Source organism: Entelurus aequoreus, linkage group LG09, assembly GCF_033978785.1.
Source record: "Entelurus aequoreus isolate RoL-2023_Sb linkage group LG09, RoL_Eaeq_v1.1, whole genome shotgun sequence".
Classification (NCBI taxonomy): Eukaryota; Metazoa; Chordata; class Actinopteri; order Syngnathiformes; family Syngnathidae; genus Entelurus; species Entelurus aequoreus.
Window position 1 is genome coordinate 56,427,859 of NC_084739.1, and position 20,834 is coordinate 56,448,692.

The 20,834-nt window shown below is 39.2% G+C and overlaps 1 protein-coding gene across 7 annotated transcripts in view; it reads right to left on the minus strand.

The window, feature by feature from the left end:
* ltbp1 (latent transforming growth factor beta binding protein 1) overlaps positions 1 to 20,834 on the minus strand; it is a 318,864-nt gene that overhangs the window by 185,083 nt on the left and 112,947 nt on the right. For 5 of the 7 annotated variants that reach the window (XM_062058981.1, XM_062058979.1, XM_062058980.1 and 2 more), the window contains one exon: positions 7,998 to 8,168. In XM_062058981.1, coding sequence (XP_061914965.1) covers positions 7,998 to 8,168 — 171 coding nt within the window. The remainder of the gene's footprint in view (positions 1 to 7,997; positions 8,169 to 20,834) is intronic. The other 2 variants (XM_062058983.1, XM_062058978.1) reach the window with 1 other exon arrangement.

Genomic DNA, 20,834 nt, shown 5'->3' on the forward strand with positions numbered 1-20,834 from the left:
CGGAGCTTCTCTCCTCCAGCAGTGAGTGGTCTATGAGAGCAACACCAATTCCCCTGGGATATTGTAGAAACATCACTAAAGCCAGACCTGATTATGTGGTCAGAGTCACACAAAATCATCATGCTGGTGGAACTCACTGTCACATGGAAGCAGGGTATGGAGGCCGCGAATGAACAGAAGTATTCCAGGTATGCAGACCTAGTAGCAGAGTGCATGGAGGTTGGCTGGAAAATGCGACATTGGCTGACAAGGAACAGCGTATCGAAAAGCTATTAAATAACTGGCTGAGGTAGCAGAGAAGGAAAGCTTCTGGCAGTGGCTAAGGAGAAAGCAGAAGAGTTGGGGGCTAAGTAACACCCAGGGCACCAGGGAGAAGTCCCTGCCATCGCTCTGCTTACAGGAGATGTACTGGGGTTAAAAGAGCGAAACATCACTGACTGGTGGTCCCCAGCGGATGAACCAGTTAGTCCCACAAGACTGAAGAGGACAGTGAGCAATAGGTGAAAGTGAATTCAGTGCAGGATGTGAAAGTAAATAAATAAATGATAAATGGGTTATACTTGTATAGCGCTTTTCTACCTTCAAGGTACTCAAAGCGCTTTTGACAGTATTTCCACATTCATCCATTCACACACACATTCACACACTGATGGCGGGAGCTGCCATGCAAGGCGCTTACCAGCAGCCACCAGGAGCAAGGGTGAAGTGTCTTGCCCAAGGACACAACGGACGTGACTAGGATGGTAGAAGGTGGGGATTGAACCCCAGTAACCAGCAACCCTCCGATTACTGGCACGGCCACTCTACCAACTTCGCCACGCCGTCCAAGGGATAGATCAGTTTGTTTATGAGCCTGATCGCAGAACGAAAAAAACTGTTCTTGTGGCGGTAGGTTTTGGTCCGATGGACCTTAGTCTTCTGCTTAAGGAGAGAAGATCAAAAAGTTGGTGTCCATGATCCGGCTTGAACGCCCTCTAATCCTGGAGGCATACAGGTCTTGGAGAGATGGGAGGTGGCAGCCGATTAAAAGTTAAAGTTAAAGTACCACTGATAGTCACACACACACTAGGTGTGGGGAAATTACTCTCTGCATTTGACCCATCCCCTTGTTCCACCCCCTGGGAGGTGAGGGGAGCAGTGAGCAGCAGCGGTGGCTGCGCTCGGGAATAATTTTGGTGATTTAACCCCCAATTCCAACCCTTGATGCTGAATGCCAAGCGGTTACGTAATTGTTCCCATTTTTATAGTCTTTGGTATGACTTGGTATGAGTTTTGAACTCACGACCTACCGATCTCAGGGCAGACACTCTAACCACAAGGCCACTGAGCAGAAGATTACCTTCTCAGCAGAGCATATGATTTGCTGCAGTCTGTTTGTGGGGCTGTGGCCCCAGGATACCACACAATAATGGAGGTCGTGAGGATATATTAAATGATGGTCAAGTAGACCTGCACCAACATATTTGTTGGCAGCTTGAGTTTCCTCAGCTGCAGCAAGGAGAACATCCTTTGCAGGGGCTTTTTAATGAGGGAGCAAACGTTGAGCTCCCACTTGAGGTCTTGTGTGAAAGGAAGCGGTTCATCCACGATGGAGTATGGTGGGGCTGTGGTTTTCCTGAAGTCCACGATTATCTCCATTGTTTTTTGGGAGTTTAGTTCCAGGTTGTTGCTGCTGAACCAAGACACTAGACAATCTACCGCCCATCTGTAAGCAGACTCATCGTTGTCTGAGATGAGCACAATAAGGGTGGTGTCTTCCGCAAACTTGATCAGTTTTAAAGACAGCTGACAGACGGTGCAGCAGTTCATGTACAGGGAGAAGAGCAGGGGGAGAATCACACAGCCTTGTGGGGATCCAGTGCAGATGGACATAGTGTCCTACACAGTCCTCCCCAGCCGCACCTGCTGCTTCCGGTCTGTCAGGAATTCAGTGATCCACCTGCATGTGGAGTCAGAGACATTGAGCTGGAAGAGCTTGTCCGGTCGATGAGTTGGGAGGATGGTATTGAATGCAAAGCTGAAGTCTACAAACAGGATCCTGACGTAGGTTCCCGTAGAATCCAGATGCTGGAGAACTAAGTCGAGGGTCGGGTTTATTGCGTCATCTACAGACTTGTTGGCTCCGTAAGCTAACTGCAGCGGGTCCAGGTGCCGTGCGGTGATAGTTTTAAGGTGGGGTAGAACCAGGCGCTCAAAGGACTTTATGACTACAGACATCAATGCCACTGGTCTGCAGTCGTTGAGTCCTGTGATCCGTGGCTTCTTGAGGGCAGGAATGATGGGGGAGAATTTGAGACGAGGTGGCACATGACATGACTCAAGGGAGGTCAGCTGGGCCGCACAGCGTTTTAGAATGGATAATAAAAGTGCATGGTCTACTTCCAAGTAGTGATGGTGAAATGAAGCCTCAAGAGGCATTGAACCAATTGGTTCGAGAATTTCCCAAAGCTTCAATGCATGCTTCGGCAGGCTCCACCTGCTGGCCAAATTGATGACTAGAAACAGCTGTATCTTAACCACAGAATATGTGATGCATTGAATTGTTGCGTCTCTTATGGCTCTTGGAAATGACAATGAATCACAATAAATGTTTGACAACATGGTTTTGCTAGTTAAATTCACAAAGTATAATAAAATATGTTTTATGTTATAAATGTATACGTATTGTGTGTTTTTATTTTGCCAACATGGTACAATCATATGATATTGCAGGTTGTATTATGTTTTTCTGTCACCTTGAGGGAATGGCATAAAGAGGAAGATGACAATATAATGTAACTTGGACAACGATATACAGAATAGAGGAGATTTAGTGAATTTAAATGTTTGGTTTTAAGCGTGTCTTTCTTTTTTTAGAAAACCTCTCCATCATCCAGCTATTGATTTCTGGTAGCTGGCTAAAAGAATAATGAATGCGTTACTTTTTTAAATGTAATGTTTGCGTTACTTTATTAAATGCAATGTTAACATTTCAGAATGACGTTGCCGAGAATCGAACCCCACATTTTCAATGAAGATTGGGCAGTTTATGAGTTGTCGAATCTCCCGGCAAATATGAACCACGTCCCGAAACAGTCACGTGGTACAGCCTGGCAGTGAGTACACACGTCATCATTTCCAGCTCCTCCTCCACAACACGAAGCAAGCCTCGCTGCGTGCTTTGCGGAAAAGCCCCCTCCATTACTCGACACACGCCTCGAAGCCTCGGCACATTTCGTCCCATCAATATTTCCAAGTTAACTTTTAGTCATGTGTCAATGTGAATGGGAACCAATAAAAAAGTGTATTTGTCCGTACAAAAGTACCAAGTGTTAACATGGCATCACATATTGATCATCAGTTGTTCACTTAGTATTCAAACTGGCACAAACCAACATTTTCTTGATAAAAAAAAAAACAGCAACAAAGTGCAAGCTCAGACAGGAACTCTAATGTCTCAGAATGTATAAAAACTTGACAAACATGTAAAGCACAACACAGGACAATGAAAAACATGACAACTGCAAAGAGCAGAAACCAGTGAATAAACACTGGTAAATAATGAGGACAAAATACCAGCTTTTCTAATCATGTTCTTGGGTGCATTTCGTAAGGCCCTTGGCACAATTCAGTTGTGGTGTGAAAGTAATCTGCTCCAACTGACAAATAAAGCTTAGACCCTCCATCATGTTGTTGTAAATACAACACAAGTAGTGTACTTTGGTGGCTGAGATAGTGATGCAAAAGCGAGAGCACAACTGTCAACACTGCAGTACCTCTGCAAAGACCAAAGCATGACTGCAAATGGCCACAACCATAATGCAAACTCCACATAATTGGGAACCAAACAGAAGTGTCCATCTTTAGATATGGTTGAAAACGTAAATACATACTGTAGTATGGTAGTATTACTGGACTGAAACTGAAGATTGACAAGTTGTGTGCAGTAAAACCTTGAGGCTAGACAACTGTGATTAATGTTCTTACTGTATATGTCTGAAATAAATGAGCGATGTTGCATAATATCAGTGTTTCCCATACATTAATATACTTGTGTGACACTTCCTCTTCCAGGTGATACAAGTACTGCCATCCCCTGCCAATCATGTTCCACAAAACATTGACTACATTATATATAGTCTCTGGTAATTAGTCAACACACACACACACACACGCACACACTTTAAAAAGTGTTTAAAAAAAATACAATGCGACTTCTTTACATCGCATATTAAAAAAAAAAATTTAAAAAAAAAGATACTCTAAATATTCTCCAGGCAGGACTTCCATTTCTGGGCTAATAGTGAACAATGTGTGATGGAAAACATTTATGTATCCTTGCACAATGCCATTACAAACTGCAGTATTTCTGTAAAAAGCACATTCTGACCAGAGAATGACCTTGTCCACATGACTCACTATGAAAGTATCTCTTCTCCCTTCTCGTCTTCTAATTTGAAAGTGTCGGCTTCTTTATTCCAGTTATCAGTGCAGTCATTGTCTCCACTGAGTTGCGTCATATGTCCCCCCTCTCCAAACTCATATGTTCTTTCCCCTTCCAAACTGAGCCTACTCCCACCCTCCCACCTTGTATTCAGTGTATAAAGAATAATGCATCTCTCTTCCTATTGTGCACTCCTTACATACTTTGCTATGAATGTGACCTGTGCCTTTTGAATTGCTGGAGTTTTTCACATAAATCTGAGATACACATTTTTTTTTGACTCCTTGATTAGAAAACTTCCAATACAAATGTTTAGAACACGGTGGCTAATGTTGGCACTATCTTTTCCGTGATTATCAAATTGACCAACGTTGGGCAGAACAACTATTGATGCACTTAATTTTCAACCCCTGCCTCATCAATAACACATCTCTACATTGGTGAGCCTTTGTCTTGATCGATGTCAAAAGAGGAGATACGAGACGAACTAAGACTTAATTTGACTCGGTGCGTCACTTAATGCTAACAAGACTGCTATCAGCTATCAATAGCCAACGCTAAATGGAGATTAACTCTAATCTTAGGGATGATGTTCGAAACCGGTTCTCTTGGTTGTTCGATAAGAAAAGAACCGATTCCATGGACTCAAATCCCTTTTTGAGAACCGGTTCCCGTTATCGAGGCCACTATACTAAAGAAAAAGAGTTGGTTCTTTATTCGAATCCCTGGGAACTAATCCCGTCCCACAGGAAATGTCCTGTGGGACATCACAGGAAATTACGTAGCTCAGTCATACGGCGGCAGATACAGAAAGCAGCAACAACAATGGACCGGAAAAAATGCCTCAAGGCATGGCTTCATTTTACTAAGAAATACGACGAGGAAACAGCAATATGCAATTATTGCCAGGCTTCGCTCTCATGTAAGGGGGGGAAAGTACAACAAGCATGTTGAAACAGGTTCAGGCCGTACATAACTTCGACACGTGGAGAAGCAGCGACAGAGATTACGAAGCACGCCCCTCTTCCTCTGCTTCAACCTGCAGTGCCGGTGAGTAACTAACGTTAAATGTTGCCGGTTAATTTCCATATTTGCTCACATGAGCCTTTAGGCTAAAATAAGGTTACCTCTTATGTCAACCAGGACTGCAGTAATGTTAGCTAGACTAACGTTACCTAAGCATAGTCAGTGGCTAACGGTAACGGTAACGTTAGCCTTTTTGTATGTGTCTGATAACGTTAACGGTATCTTGTAGCCTACACCACTCCAGAGTTTGCAGGTCTGTCTAATAAACTAGTGCTTTCTTTCTTTCTTTAGTTTATTTCGTACATGAACACACTTACAGCATAACACATCACAGTTTCATATCATTTCACTTTACATTATGTTCGGAAAGGAGTAGGAAGAAGTAAAGCTTATTTAATCCTACCCCTTTCCCACTTTAGAGCGTTTACAAATATATACATTATTTACTGACCTTTTTATGATAAAATAACATCTGTGAATTAGTATATACAACAGTTTTGTAATATGTAATTAATTAATTCAGTCATTATTAATATATTGAGATGAAGAATATCTTATTTTCAATAAGGTTGAAAGTATTTCTCATAATTCTTCTTTGTACTTTGTAAGCACTATTAATTTGAATAACCTCTTAAAGTGGATCCATATCAGTACAATGTTTAACTTCTTTACTTAGTCCATTCCATCATTTAATTCCACATACTAATGCTAAAGACTTAATAACAGACACCCTAGTCCTCACATTCAGCTAATTTCCCCCCTAATTCTATGCTGTGTCTGTCCCTCATTTTCCCTCCAGGACAAGGACGTGTAGTCATTCCTGGAGGAGGCCACACTGATGGACCCCAGAAGGTTTAGATACAGACTGGAGGAGGATGTTGTCAAAACTATCTGTGTGTGCAAGCTAGTTCCACGCCAATTGAACGTGTTTTTTCCACCGTTGGCGACACGATTAGCGAAGAGTGGGTCAGACTTGATCCTGAAAAAGCAGACATGCTAATTCTTTGGAAGAATAATTGTTGATTGATGCCTGTGGCGTTCTTAGTGCCATAGTGTGTGTAGTTTGTATGTTCTAATAGCAGCAGAAGTGCAGTTTTTGGAGAGCTGTATTATTTTCAGTTTTGTGCCCAAAGGACTGATTTATTTTAACACAAGATTATTATTTATACACCTATAGTGATCACAGAGACAGGTTGTTTTTGTGTTACTGTATATATTTGTTTTTCTGAAAAATCCCACTTAATATACTTTGGGTAACAACAGTCAATATTTATTTGTTTATTTTATTTTTTTCTTATAAAATAAAAGTGAGCTTTTGTTAAACCAAATATTGTGTGTTTTTTTCCATTTACAACAACCTATCTGGATTCGATAAGAGAATCGATAAGGAATCGGTTCGATAAGAGGATTCGATAATGGGCTCGAACTCGATAATTTTTTATCAAACATCATCCTTATCTAATCTTCAGCTCTACATGACATTGGTGAGCCTTTGACAGGGGCGATGTTTAGTTTAGTTTAGTCTTTATTTGAAGGGACAATGCACAGAGACATTAATTAAGCTCTGCATCAGATTATAGCTAAATAGCTCATTTCCATCTGCAGTCCCTGGTTACCTAAATTAAAAATATACAAAAACATGCAATACAATTATAACATTACAATTATACTGTAGCATGTAATCAGATTAAGAAAAATCATAAAATGGCCCTTCATTGACACATACTTAGACATTACAACCACACCTCATTTACATAATCACAAATAGAATGTGGAATGACAACGCACGACACCCAATGCTAACAATATGGCTAAGGGTCGTAGCTGCGGCTGGTAAATTTAACATGTTTTACAGAACAACTTATGCCCGGGGTTTCAGCACATGGAAGCCAGTGTACAGTAGAACACACTCAAGGCTACTATAATGGGTAAAACGAGTGTGAAGGTGATCATATGGATGTTATTTCATATTAGAGGGCTATAATTTTGTTAAAAAACTTATTTCGAAGGTGGTCAATTTATTTAAAAGAAAATCCTACCTCAAGGCAATTTGTCAGGCCTTGAACCAATTGCCCGCAATGAATGAGGGATTACTGTACAACTATTTTTACTAATATGTTATGTTCATTACGTTATGTTCATTGGTGCCATTTACACCCTTTCCCAGTTTACATTCATGGGACTAATTAATGAAAGAGTAATGTCATGTGGCTTGCTGTGAAGCATTTTGGTACGCTTGGTATTTTTAGTTCTTAACACAAACCGCGAACAAACAACACATCAACTGATTCTGACCAGAAAAAACAGACTACTGTTTAGAAATTATCCCAATCCAACACATTACCGACAGTGGTTTCTTATTTTAGAGTTTACGTCAGTCTTCAGGGTTCTCAACTGAAATTGGATACACACTTGGGAAGAATTGGCACCAATGCATTTTTTATCAGAAACATATTGATTATTGGTATTATTCGTGAATCAGATTATTTGTGCTTGATCCAAAGTACTGCAAAACATTAAGTGAAAAACAAAAACTAAGATCACTTACCTACTCTGAAGTTGGGTGCTGTCAGTGTATCAGTGGCATGGCCATTCTCGCTGATGATGGTTGTCGTATTTCCCTGTTCGCAGTTGTTGTGACATCTGCCGCCCATACAGGTGAATTTACAGATGGTGGGTGTGAACACCACCTTGATCCTTCCTGTGTGGTTTCCCGCTGCTATCATGTATGAGAGAGAAAAACATATTGCATGTTTTTAAATGTTACTCAAAGCAAACCTCATCAAATTTAAAGGGGACATATTACTACATATATTAAACATTTTTTTATTGCTTGTATACAAATACAGTATTTGACTCTGGGGTATACCTGCCTAACATAAATATCAAGTACTGAACAAGGGAAATCTTCATCTGCAAAACTCGACTTTGCCTGCGGCCTACCACATCACTCTGTTGCAATTGAATAGGGATTTCAGACCCCTAACCCCAAGCCTGAACTCTAACTCTAACCCACCGCTCCTCGCTGCATAGAGACACGGCACCTAAACCGTTTACGTGCTTATGGTTAACAGCAGATGTCCATCCATCCTCTTCCATGGGTCAAGGGGGTAGCAGATTAAGCAGAGAAGCCCAGACTTCCCTCTCTGTAGATACTTCATCCAGGTCCTGCCAAGGGATACCAAGGCATTCACAGGAGAGATAGAGTCTCTCCGACATGTCCTGGATCTTCCCAGGCCTCCTACCGGTCGGCCATGCTCTAAATCCCTCCACCAGAGGCATCTTGACCAGATGCTCCAGTCCCCTCATACAGCTTCTCTCAACGTGGAAAAGCAGTGGCCAAGTTCCTCCCAAATGACAGAGTTCCTCATTCTTGCTCTAAGTGAGAGCCCCACCACCCTACGGAAAAAAACTATTTTCTATCATTGTGCCAATGATCTCAACTTTTTGATCACAACCATAGGTAAGGATAGGAACGTAGATGATCTACTAAATTAAGAGCTTTGCCTTCCAGCTCAGCTCCCTCTTCACTACAATTAACCTATGCAGAGTGCACATCACTGCCGATGCCACACCAATCCACCTGTCAATCTCACAATCCATTCATCCTTTACACGCGATCAAGATCCCAAGGTACTTGAACTTCTCCACTTGGGGCATGATCTTATCCCTGACCCGAAGATAGAACTCCACCCTTTTCTGGGCAAGCACCATGGATTTAGGGGTGCTGATTCTAATTCCAGTCTCTTCAAACTCGCCTGCAAATCTATCCATATATCAGCAAACGGTAAATAAGAATTGGATATTGGACATAATTTGACAAATATTGGAGAATATGTCGTGGAACTGTGCTTTGTTCATGAAACATCTGTACGTGAACTGACGAGAGCAGAAGAGCACTGACTCTAAAGAAGATCCTTAAAAACGTTCCAATTCTGCCTATTTCTCCTTTTGATACACAATTCTTCCATTCGAAAAAAAAAAAAACTTTCTGGCTAACATTTTCAAGAAAAGCTTCAGACGGTACTGAGCCGCGATTACAACTGGACACCCGGCAAGTTGACATACGTGGACTTCATAACATTTGAAAGGTGAAAAAGGAGAAATCGACCGATTATTGGCGCCGATTTTAAAAATGTTGATGTATATCGGTATCAGCCTTTTTTTTCCCGGTATAAGTTTTTTTTTTAACAACTACAACTTGGGTGTAATAATAGAAGATAAAATGAACTGGAAATCTCATGTAAAAAATATACAACATAAAGTAGCAAGAAACATGCCAATAATGAATAAAGCAAAACATGTTCTAGACCAAAAATCACTTCATATTCTTTACTGCTCACCTAGTGTTACCATATCTGAGTTATTGTGCAGAAATATGGGGAAACAACTACAAATGTGCTAAGGCTGAAACGACGCGTCGACGTAGTCGACGTCATCGGTTACGTAAATACGTCGACGCCGTTTTTGTGCGTCGACGCGTCGCATATTTACGTCACACTACCGTCATGGCGGAGCGCAAAGCAGACTGTGCGAGTGAGGGGAAAAACGCACGCCAAAAGTCGTCAAAAGTGTGGGAGTATTTCAATACACAGCCTAATAATGTTGTTGTATGCACACTGTGTCGAGCGGAAATGGCCTATCATAGCAGCACAACGGCTATGAACGAACATTTGAAAAGAAAACCATCAACCATCAACTAGTCAATCGTCCGCGTTAGCATACGTTGTCATCATTACACAAAAACATGAATGTGTCATTTGTATCTGCTAGGGGTGTAACGGTATGTGTTTTGTATTGAACCGTTTCGGTACGGGGCTTTCGGTTCGGTACGGGGGCGTACCGAACGAGTTTCTAAGCTAAAGCTAACTTTAGCTGCTAAAGTCTTAACAAGTTGCTTTGCTCCTCTGCCTCTGTCTCAGCACGCAGCATTGTCCCACCCATACAACCATCTGATTGGTACACACGCAGCATTGTCCCACCCACACAACCATCTGATTGGTACACACGAAGCATTATCAGCCAATCAGCAGTGCGTATTCATAGCGCATGTAGTCAGCGCTTCAGCGTCGAGCAGATAGGTGTTTAGCAGGTGAGCAGCCGGCAGCTGACTCTCCCCAAATGATAATAAACACCTCCCAGTCAACTACTAGTAACATCACTATGAGCCCGTTGACCTACTAGAAACTTAAACTGCAGCTCAGCTCGCTCACAGTCCTGGTTTGAGGTGAAGGCTAATTACCTCTCAGTTCCAGCCACATCGACCCCTTCTGAGTGCCTATTTTCAGCTGCTGGGAATATTGTAAACAAGAAAAGAAGCAAAGCAAGTAGACATGCTAACCTTTCTTCATTACAACTGTTAGTCACTCACTGGAATGAGTAGAATTGGTTATTGTGTACTGTGTTGGACTGGATGTTTATTTTGCACATTTTAAAAGCAATACTTAATGTTTACAGTGCTCCAGAATATTTAGATTGGCACTTTTTTGTATTGGATGTTTATCTTTATTTTTGCACATTTTAGCAAATAAGCAATACTTTCACTTTTGTTGAGATGTTTACACTGTTGTTACAGAATATTTCGTTTTGCACTTTTTTGTATTGGATGTTTATCTTTATTTTTGCACATTTTAAAGCAAAATAAGCAATACTTTTACTTTTGAAATGCTTATACTATTGCAGAATATTAAGATTTGCACTGGATGTTTACTTTTATATTTGCACATTAAAAAGCAAATAAGCTACTTTTAATTTTGTTAAATGTTAAAAGTTTTAAATGTTTACATTTTTACAGAATATTTTGTCATGTTGTCAATGTTGACTGAGTGGCCATACCTTTTTTTTTTGTAAATAAAAGCCATGCCTTTTGAAAAAACTGGCCTACTTTTATTTTTTCATCTTCATTTTAAATAAAATAAAATATAATCGGTAAAAGGAAAAATAATCTATAGATGAATCGAAAAAATAATCTATAGATTAACCGATTAATCGAAAAAAATAATCTATAGATTAATCGATAGAAAAATAATCGTTAGCTGCAGCCTTAAAATGTGCGCTTCATTCACTAACGGTGTAACAACAAAGATCAATTAGAATAATACATAATGTCGGATATAGAGAACATACAAAACTTTTATTTATTGAATCAAAAATATTGAAATTCTGTTTTTGTGCATTTGCAAAAAGCTAAAATTATATACAAAACAAAACTATAACCTGCTACCCAAAAATGTACAACAATTCTTCTAAACAAAAGACAAGAAATATAACCTGAGAAGAAAATCAAATTTAAAACATTTGTATGCTCGTACAACACTTAAAACCTTTAGCATATCCGTATGTGGAATTCAATTATGGAATGGATTAACCAAAGAATTCAAACAAACACCAATATGATTCAGTTTAAGAGACTGTTCAAACTACAAGTGTTTACAAGTACACAGAACAATAATTATGATGAACATATTGAACCCTTTTTTTTTTCAGATAAAAATTATGTATGTATTTAATATTTGTTTACTTACTATGTTTTATTATTTATTTATTATTTATTATTATTAATGGGGCGGTATAGCTCGATTGGTAGAGCGGCCGTGCCAGCAACTTGAGGGTTGCAGGTTCGATCCCCGCTTCCGCCATCCTAGTCACTGCCGTCGTGTCCTTGGGCAAGACACTTTACCCACCTGCTCCCAGTGCCACCCACACTGGTTTAAATGTAACTTAGATATTGGGTTTCACAATGTAAAGCGCTTTGAGTCACTTGAGAAAAAGCGCTATATAAATGTAATTCACTTCACTTCACTTCACTTATTCACTGTTCTATTACAGAGAACAAGGAAATGGGATAACATTGCTATCGTATGAAAAGGGGTAGGATTAAATAAACTCAGCTTCTTCCAACTAATTTTTGGACGTGCTGTAATGAAACAACTGGAAATATGTGAAGCATTACATTGTATCGTAGGCATGTTCGAAATAAACTGAAACTGAACTGAACTGAACTGAACTGAAGTGAACTGAACAACATAACTACATCAGCAGATACAATGTATACAAATATGATACCAGTATTTAAAAAAAAAAAAAAAAAAATAGTGAGGTGGATAGTAACAAACACTGCTCAAGCACCAGCTCCTTTGTACTGCATGCATGTAAGTTCCCTTTTTACTGAAATACTGAAATACTCCTATTGTCAATAACTTAATTCTCCCCAAATATGTTCTGATATCTGACTGGGCATTTATTTGAGTTCTTGTGAGCATTCTTTCCCACGACGCTCACATGGCCACGCTGGTTGCCGTCGTACATCTCCTCTATTTGTTAGGAAGTCCAGCTTCTCTCCTTCTTTCCTGGCGTCTTGCCGGTCTCATTTTGTTTGCTTTCGCTACTGCAGCGATGGGGTCGCATGACAAGCCACCTCTGCAACACTCAGGGCGTAGGTAAATTAAAGCAGCGCCAGAGTTTAATGTTCCGTGATTCAATCAAATAACGCGACAGAGGTGGATGGACACGAAGATGACATAAAAGCTATCTCTGCCAAAAATCCAAGCTTTGTGTAAATATATTGACACATAGGAGACATATTATATTGAAATAAAGAAGAGCTAAGTGAATGAGCCAAGAATTGTTCTTACTTGAATGTTCGCAGTACTTCAGGGTTCCTCCCGAGGAAACCTTAAAATGTATTAAAACCATAAATTTTATAAAATGGATGGCGAGATTTCCTGTATTTTGAAATGCAAATGTTGTCGCAGCATTAGACACATGTAATAAAGGTGTACCCTGATGGTTTTTGTTGCTAAATTAACTACAACATTAGCACCTCATAAAATATTACATCGCTACTGGTCGGACGTTTCCTAAAACAAAAAACACCCTAAAGCCTTGTCCAACTGTTCACTGACGTATACTATTATTGTTTATTTAACTTTTAATTCAAAAGAATATTGGCTCCCAATATCGGTTAACGGGCTCCTTAACTACTAATAATCGGCATCGGTATCAGCTCTGATAAAAACATGTCGGTCGATCTCCAGCAAAAAGTTTGCCAGACGACCCGAGGGCTAAAGTGATCTGTGATTTCATCATGAATAGGATGCCGCTGGATGACCAGCCCTTTACCAATGTTGAAGATACTGACTTTTGCCTGCACAAATTCAAAAGGTACAATTTGTTATATCCACTTTTGTTTGTCTTTCTTACCTCCAGGTGTAAATAAACCACTTAAATTTACAGTTAAAAATTATACAAAACCCAAAGCCAGTGTAGTTGGCACATTGTGTAAATCGTAAATAAAAACTAAATACAATGATGTGCAAATCATTTTCAACTTATATTCAATTGAATAGACTACAAAGACAAGATATTTAATGTTCAAATTGAGAAACTTGTTTTTTTTGCAAATAATAATAATAATAAATAACTTAGAATTTAATGGCAGCAACACATTGCAAAAAAAGTTGGCACAGGGGCATTTTTACCACTGTGTTACATGGCCTTTCCTTTTAACAACACTAAGTAGACGTTTGGGAACTGAGGAGACAAATTTTGGAAACTTTTCAGGTGGAATTCTTTCCCATTCTTGCTTGATGTACAGCTTATGTTGTTCAACGATCTCCGTTTTCGTATTTGACGCTTCATGATGCGCCACACATTTTCAATGGGAGACAGGTCTGCACTACAGGCAGGCCAGTCTAGTACCCGCACTCTTTTACTACGAAGCCACTCTGTTGTGACACGTGGCTTGGCATTGTCTTGCTGAAATAAGCAGGGGTGTCCATGATAACGTTGCTTGGATGGCAACATATGTTGCTCCAAAACCTGTATGTACCTTTCAGCATTAATGGTGCCTTCACAGATGTGTAAGTTACCAATGCCTTGGGCACTAATACACCCCCATACCATTACAGGTGCTGGCTTTTCAACTTTGTGCCTATAACAGTCTGGATGGTTCTTTTCCTCTTTGGTCTGGAGGACAGGATGTCCACAGTTCCCGACAAGAAAGGACTATTTTTTGGCGAGACGACATCACTGCAGCAAACGCCTGCTGTGCGCGTCGTTCAGTGGGTGGTGCTTTACCCACTGAAGCACCACCCACTAACGGTTGAGCTCATTTCTATGCCCACCATATGGCAACAATATGGCCACTACTTTTAGACCCCTGGCTATTTGTACATGATATGAATACACCGCTTCCCGCCGATGTTTATTGAAATCGTGCCATCTTGCGGGCCAAACTGAAGACGCTGGCAGGCCACATTTGGCTAGTAGGCCGTAGTTTGGACACCCCTCAATATAGATGCACTGCGCGGCTGCTTCAAAATTGCCCATGAAAAGTGGTAGATATCTCCTCCTTGTTTGAAAACATTGCAAAATGCCATAGGTAGGAATATGATAAGTTGAATGTTCAGTAAATGAGAGTGTCTCCGTGGTGATGCTGTCACACACTGAAACCCGTTTTTCCTCGGCAACCCGGCACCTCCGCTGGCAGCGCGCTCAGACACGCCCCCGCTCGCGCTGAGCGCAGCACGCCCACGCAGCAACAAGCCTGCAGACAATCACCTATCAACGCATCTGGACCTGATGAGAGGGAGCGGCATAAAGACCAGCGGACCTAAGGAACCTTTGCCAGAACGTCGCTCATCTTCCCAGTAAGCATCACGTCTGGCATTCCCTTCCCTGTGCTTTGCTCGCCTTCTCTTTGCTCTCTCCGTGTCTCCCTTGTTTATGTCTCTTGTGTCTCCCGCAGTGACTTCCCTGTCATCCGTGATCGTGTTTTGCCTCTCGACATCCATCTTGATTCCTGACTGCCTCCCTCGATCCTCGACCTCCCCTGCTCGGACACGGACTACGCTGCCTCGCTCCTACCCTCGACCCCTTTCCTGTTTACGGACTGCCTCTTCGCCTTGCCCCCCCTTGATTCGACGAAGGATACATCCAACACTCACAGACAACAAACCCTGGTAACATTTACACTATTAATTATACACATAGCCTACACCCATTCACTTAGGGTAGCATACACACGCCACGTAATCATCAAAGGTTTAAATAAACCTTGTGAACCACAGTTCTGCCTTGGTTGTCGCCTCCTTCCCTTCTCTGTACATAACAGATGCCCCTTATAGTACATGCAAAATCCTCATTTAAATAAGGGGGTCTGTACCACTTTTCAATTGCACACACAGTCTTAGTAGATCACACAACATGGCCACTAATAGTACACACTATTTTAGAGATTGCACAAGCTGTTTAGTTCGAGCTATTTGGAATTAGTAAATCAGGCCCACAGAGTATTAATGTTCATGTACGTTAGAGTGGTCATTGATTATGTGATGTTACAAGATCTAGAAGGTACCGAAGTCTTCCTGACTCGCCTGGGACAATAATTTAAGATGGTAAAAATGCCGGAAAGACAACAACCGGTTTAAAAAGATGTACACACGACTGTAAATTGACCGCAGGAATAAAAGTAAGTGTAATTAATATATCTTATATTCATTATTTAATATATGTGTGTCTTTATTATATTATTATTATTTGCAATCAGGCAGGATGTTTCGTGTTGTTGGCTTTGGAGTGTGTGACAAATGTAATGTGTGACGTCAAAATACTGTATTGTTTCAATTTGTTACAACTAATACCAGTAATAATCAATAATAGTTACAGAAAGAAACACCACCTAATACTTCTTTATTGCCTGCTATCTGCTTTGTCGTCCACAAGTTGCAGACATTCTTTGTGTACGTTTTGTACTTGACAAGTGTTTGTCCATCTTAAAAATTCATTAATGTTCCAACAGATTGAGGGAATTTATGAACTGTTGAGAGCGATCTAAAGCGAACATTTTTGTTGGTTTATAAGGGACAGTGAGAAATTATCATTTGACTTTAACATCTCTGGCATGTACAGTAAATGCTGCCTCTTTGCTAAATCAGCATTGCAAACAAAAATTATGTTCTTAACTGTCTTACCCTGGATATATAAAAAAAAGAATAAACTAGGAAGTCAGGATGCCAGTGTGTTGCTAAATGATCATACACTACATTACTCAGGAGGCTTGGACAGGAACAGGAAGTAGGTCGGAACTACGCAGGAGGACGACAATTGTGCTGTTTGATCAATAAAGAGTTAATATATTGTTACACATTGTTGTTCCTGCTTTGCCTACACAAGAAACAAACATAAGTTTTGATCAAACAGTTATCATGTGCATTTGAGCGCCGCTCAGAGACAAATTCCATTAGCGAAAATTACTATGATTTGGCCAAAATATGTGGGGAATTTGCGTGCATTGGACAAAGTTGTAAGGCGTTGCAAAATTTGCAGGGATTAGTTGAATTTGTGCAATTCCGACATTGCTTGGAATTCCTCCTTGGTTCAACATGTTATTTTTACTGTTGATTTAAGCATTTGTTCAGGAGCAAGTAGAAATCCTCCCTGCTAAAGCCCAAAGGACTTTGTCAAAAGGTGTTAGAGCAGTGTCAGTAAGCCGTAGGAGTGAGGAGCTGGAGAATCACTTTAGCAGCTGTGGCACAAAACTTGTGCATGCAAGAAAAGGCTTTCTGATTTTGAATAGTAAACACATCTGCTACTTTCACCAAGTCTGTTAAAGAAAAAAATAGTAGTCATTACCCTACCATTAAATTCCTATTCATTCAGATTCAGAGTCAGAAATGGCATTTGCAGAAAAAGTAACTATGCTTTGCAATGAGGTTCAACACAAGCAAGTTATATTAGTCATATGAGTCAAATATCAGTAGCTATGTGCACATGGACACATTTAATCGGATTAAAAGCCTAAGCGCAATAAAAATGATTCATGTAAACACGCCATTCGGAATATTCTGACTTGATCACACATGTTCATCAAAATTTAATTCTGATCAAAACGGGTGGTTTATGCCAATAGTCATTCAGATTGTAGTCCATGAAAACACATCTTCCGAAATTCGGGTTAGAATTATCCTTACTACACATGTCTTTGTTGTCAGCTATATTTTGGTGGTGGAGTGGGGACTAAATTTAATATTGTTGGAATGAAGCGATTGTCTTGCTGCCATCTCCCCCCATTCAACATGTACAGAAATAGCAGCATATGCTGTTGATTTTGTTGCCTTAAAACGAGACTAATACAATCCATAGTATGGTCTGGAGCAGGGGTCACCAACCTTTTTGAAACCAAGGGCTACTTCTTGGGTACTGATTAATGCGAAGGGCTACCAGTTAGATACACACTTAAATAAATTGCCAGAAGTAGCCAATTTGCTCAATTTACCTTTAACTCTGTTATTATGAATAATTAATGATATTTATCTTTGTGGAAACACTGATTATCTTAATGATTTCTCACAATAAATATATATAGAAACAGATAAATATCAATATGCAACACTTTATTTTTATATTTTCTCTAAGTGCACATTTTTCAAATTGAACATTTTCAAATGATCACTTCTAAGACAGTCTTGTGAAATCACAATATCCCATTTTAACTAGCTAGCCACTAACATTTTTTAACAAATCATGAATTACTTTGCACCATGTTTGTACAAATAATAACTCATGTAAAATACAAAAGTAAACCCTCCAATTTTTAAATCATGTCACACTTTGAACTGGACACCAAATCTGTTATCTGTTTCTTTGTCAGTTAGTGGGAAGCCTGGCATTGCATGCTGTTAACTAGTGTGTTGTACTCTGGTGTGTAACTTGACACTGCAACTCTGAGTGAGTCTTGCAGATGTGCATCAGTGAGGCGTGTTCTGTGTTTGAAAGGTTTTGTACAAAGAGTACTGTATGAATATGGGGGCCTGAAACTTCTCAACCTTGAAGCTATGTGTCTGTCTTTAAAAGCATCAATTGTTCCAAAGATGTATTTAAACATTGAGTGGTACACAAATGTCCTGTTGGACAAAAAACATGTACTGTAACAAAAGAAATTGTATCCTTTTTTACAAGTGATCCCCTCCCAGAGAGTCTGCTGGGACACATGGCGGGGTTCATAAAGGAAACAATCCACTCATAGTGGTGTTTTCAATTTTATGTGCCAGAAAAAAGAGACGATATTTTGCAGCAGTTAATATGGATGAACTCTAATATTGTAATAGATGGAAAGCCTTTCTTTTGGAAAAATATGTTTGAAAGAGGAATCATTTTTGTCAATGATATTATCAATGAGAATGGTAAAATTATGAAGTATGATGAATTTAGAGCTATGTATGGTGATGCTTGCTCAAGCTTTTCATTTTATCAACTAACTGGAGTAATTGGGAAAAGATGGAAACAAATAATTAATTATGGAACTACTAAATTATTAGTTTGTAAACCTCTAATAAGAAATTCTAGTTGGCAAAAAGGAACTAAAATAAATAGAAAAATATATAATTTTTATTTAATAAAGAAATTTTATTAATTTTAAACTAATCTATAAAACCACTATCGATGTGCAAAATCGTTATTTTCAAATTAAAATTATTTATAACTTCTTACCCACAGGGAAAATGTTAAAATTATGGAATATGACAGAGTCAGATGATTGCCGATTTTGTTGTCAGGAGCCTGAATCCACCCTGCATTTGTTTTGGTATTGTCATATTGTGTCTTTGTTTTGGGTGGAAGTTGAAAAAATGTGTTTAAGGATTGGTTTGTTTATGAAGCTTAATGTGGTTTCTGTTATTTTAGGAGAGTTCATTGACAATCATGATTTAGTCAATTTAATTATAGTACTCGGTAAAATGTTTATTTTTAAGGCCAAAAACAGATATTCACTTAGTATTACTTTATTTAAAACATGTATTCAGTATTTTCTAACTTTAGAAAGTTACATGGTTGAAAACGATAATGATGCCAAAAAACATTTAAAAAAAGATGAGAAGTCCTCAAAGGCTTATTTTGAAAGTATAATTATGTTTATAGATTATATGATATCTATTGTTGTGTTTCCTAATTTGAGTGACCTGGACATAATCTGGACTGTACATAAATGCTTATTTTGAAAATGTAATTTTGTTTATAAATTATAAGCAATCTGTTGTGTTCCCTAATTTTTTTCTGTGTACATGAATGAAGGTGTGTGTTGCTGAGTCCGACTTGGACATTATCTGGACTGGGCCTGGTTTAAAAAACCCTTTAAACAAATCTAATTTCATTGACAACCTGGTCTGTTAAGGATAAGGCCCTTTTTTAAAAAATAAAATAAAATAAGATAAATAAATAAAAAACGTTTTCTTGGATAAAAAAGAAAGTAAAACAATATAAAAATAATTACATAAAAAATAGTAATTAATGAAAATGTTAGTGGACCAGCAGCCTATACAATCATGTGTGCTTCAGGGACTGTGTCCCTTGCAGATGTGTTGTCTATGTTGTGGGAACCAGAATATTGGTAGCAGAAAGAAATAACTCCTTTTGTGTGAGTGGATGAGTGTGCATGGGGGAGGTTGTTTGGGTTGATGCACTGATTGAAAGTGTATCTTGTGTTTTTTCTATATAGATTTAATTTTAAAAAAATAATTAAAAAAATAATTTTTTATTTATTTTTTTTAATTTTTTTTTTATTATTATTTTTTTTTTAGAACAGGCCCGCGGGCGACTCATCTGGTCCTTACGGGCGACCTGGTGCCCGCGGGCACTGCGTTGGTGACCCCTGGTCTGGAGTGTCATGTGTCGATGTAACAATAAAAGAAGGGATCCAGTGGTCGTCTTAACGAGCTGTTTTATTCACAACCTTAAAGCTACTCCATGTGCTAACTACTAACCTCAAACACATACACAGAATGTCATAATATGAAGACACGCCGCAACTTGTACATAATCACAACATAAAAAGCACAGAACAGCTCCATTTCAAAAAGAAAGGTAAAACAAAAGTAGTGAACAGAAGGAGAAAATTATAAATACCGTGATAACATCAGACATGTAGAAATGCACAAACCCATGTTTGTTTACAGTGGCACCGGCAGTGAGCGAACTTGTCCAAAAGATGACGCCGTAGCACAAACAATAACACACCTTTTTGTTTATGTTAGTTCTGCGCATGTCAAAGTAAGGCATTCCGATTTAAGGTGTGATGCATGAAAATGCACGTCATAATCAGATAATTTTTTACGGGTCCAGGTACACAGTAAGATTGTAATCCGCACGATGATCAGATTAAATAAATGTTGTCCAAGTACACGTGGCTAGTGTGATGGGGAACTGATGAATATTAATTATGTTCGCTGTTATTCTTATTTTCATACATGCAAATTCATAAATCTCTAATTAATGCAGTTATTGATGAAGTACTATTGGTGGTACCAAGAGTTTAGTGGTGATGCTGTACTTTGAAACACTGGGAAATCAAAAAAGTTTTTCTCACACAGCTTTAGATGCTTCCGGGCGC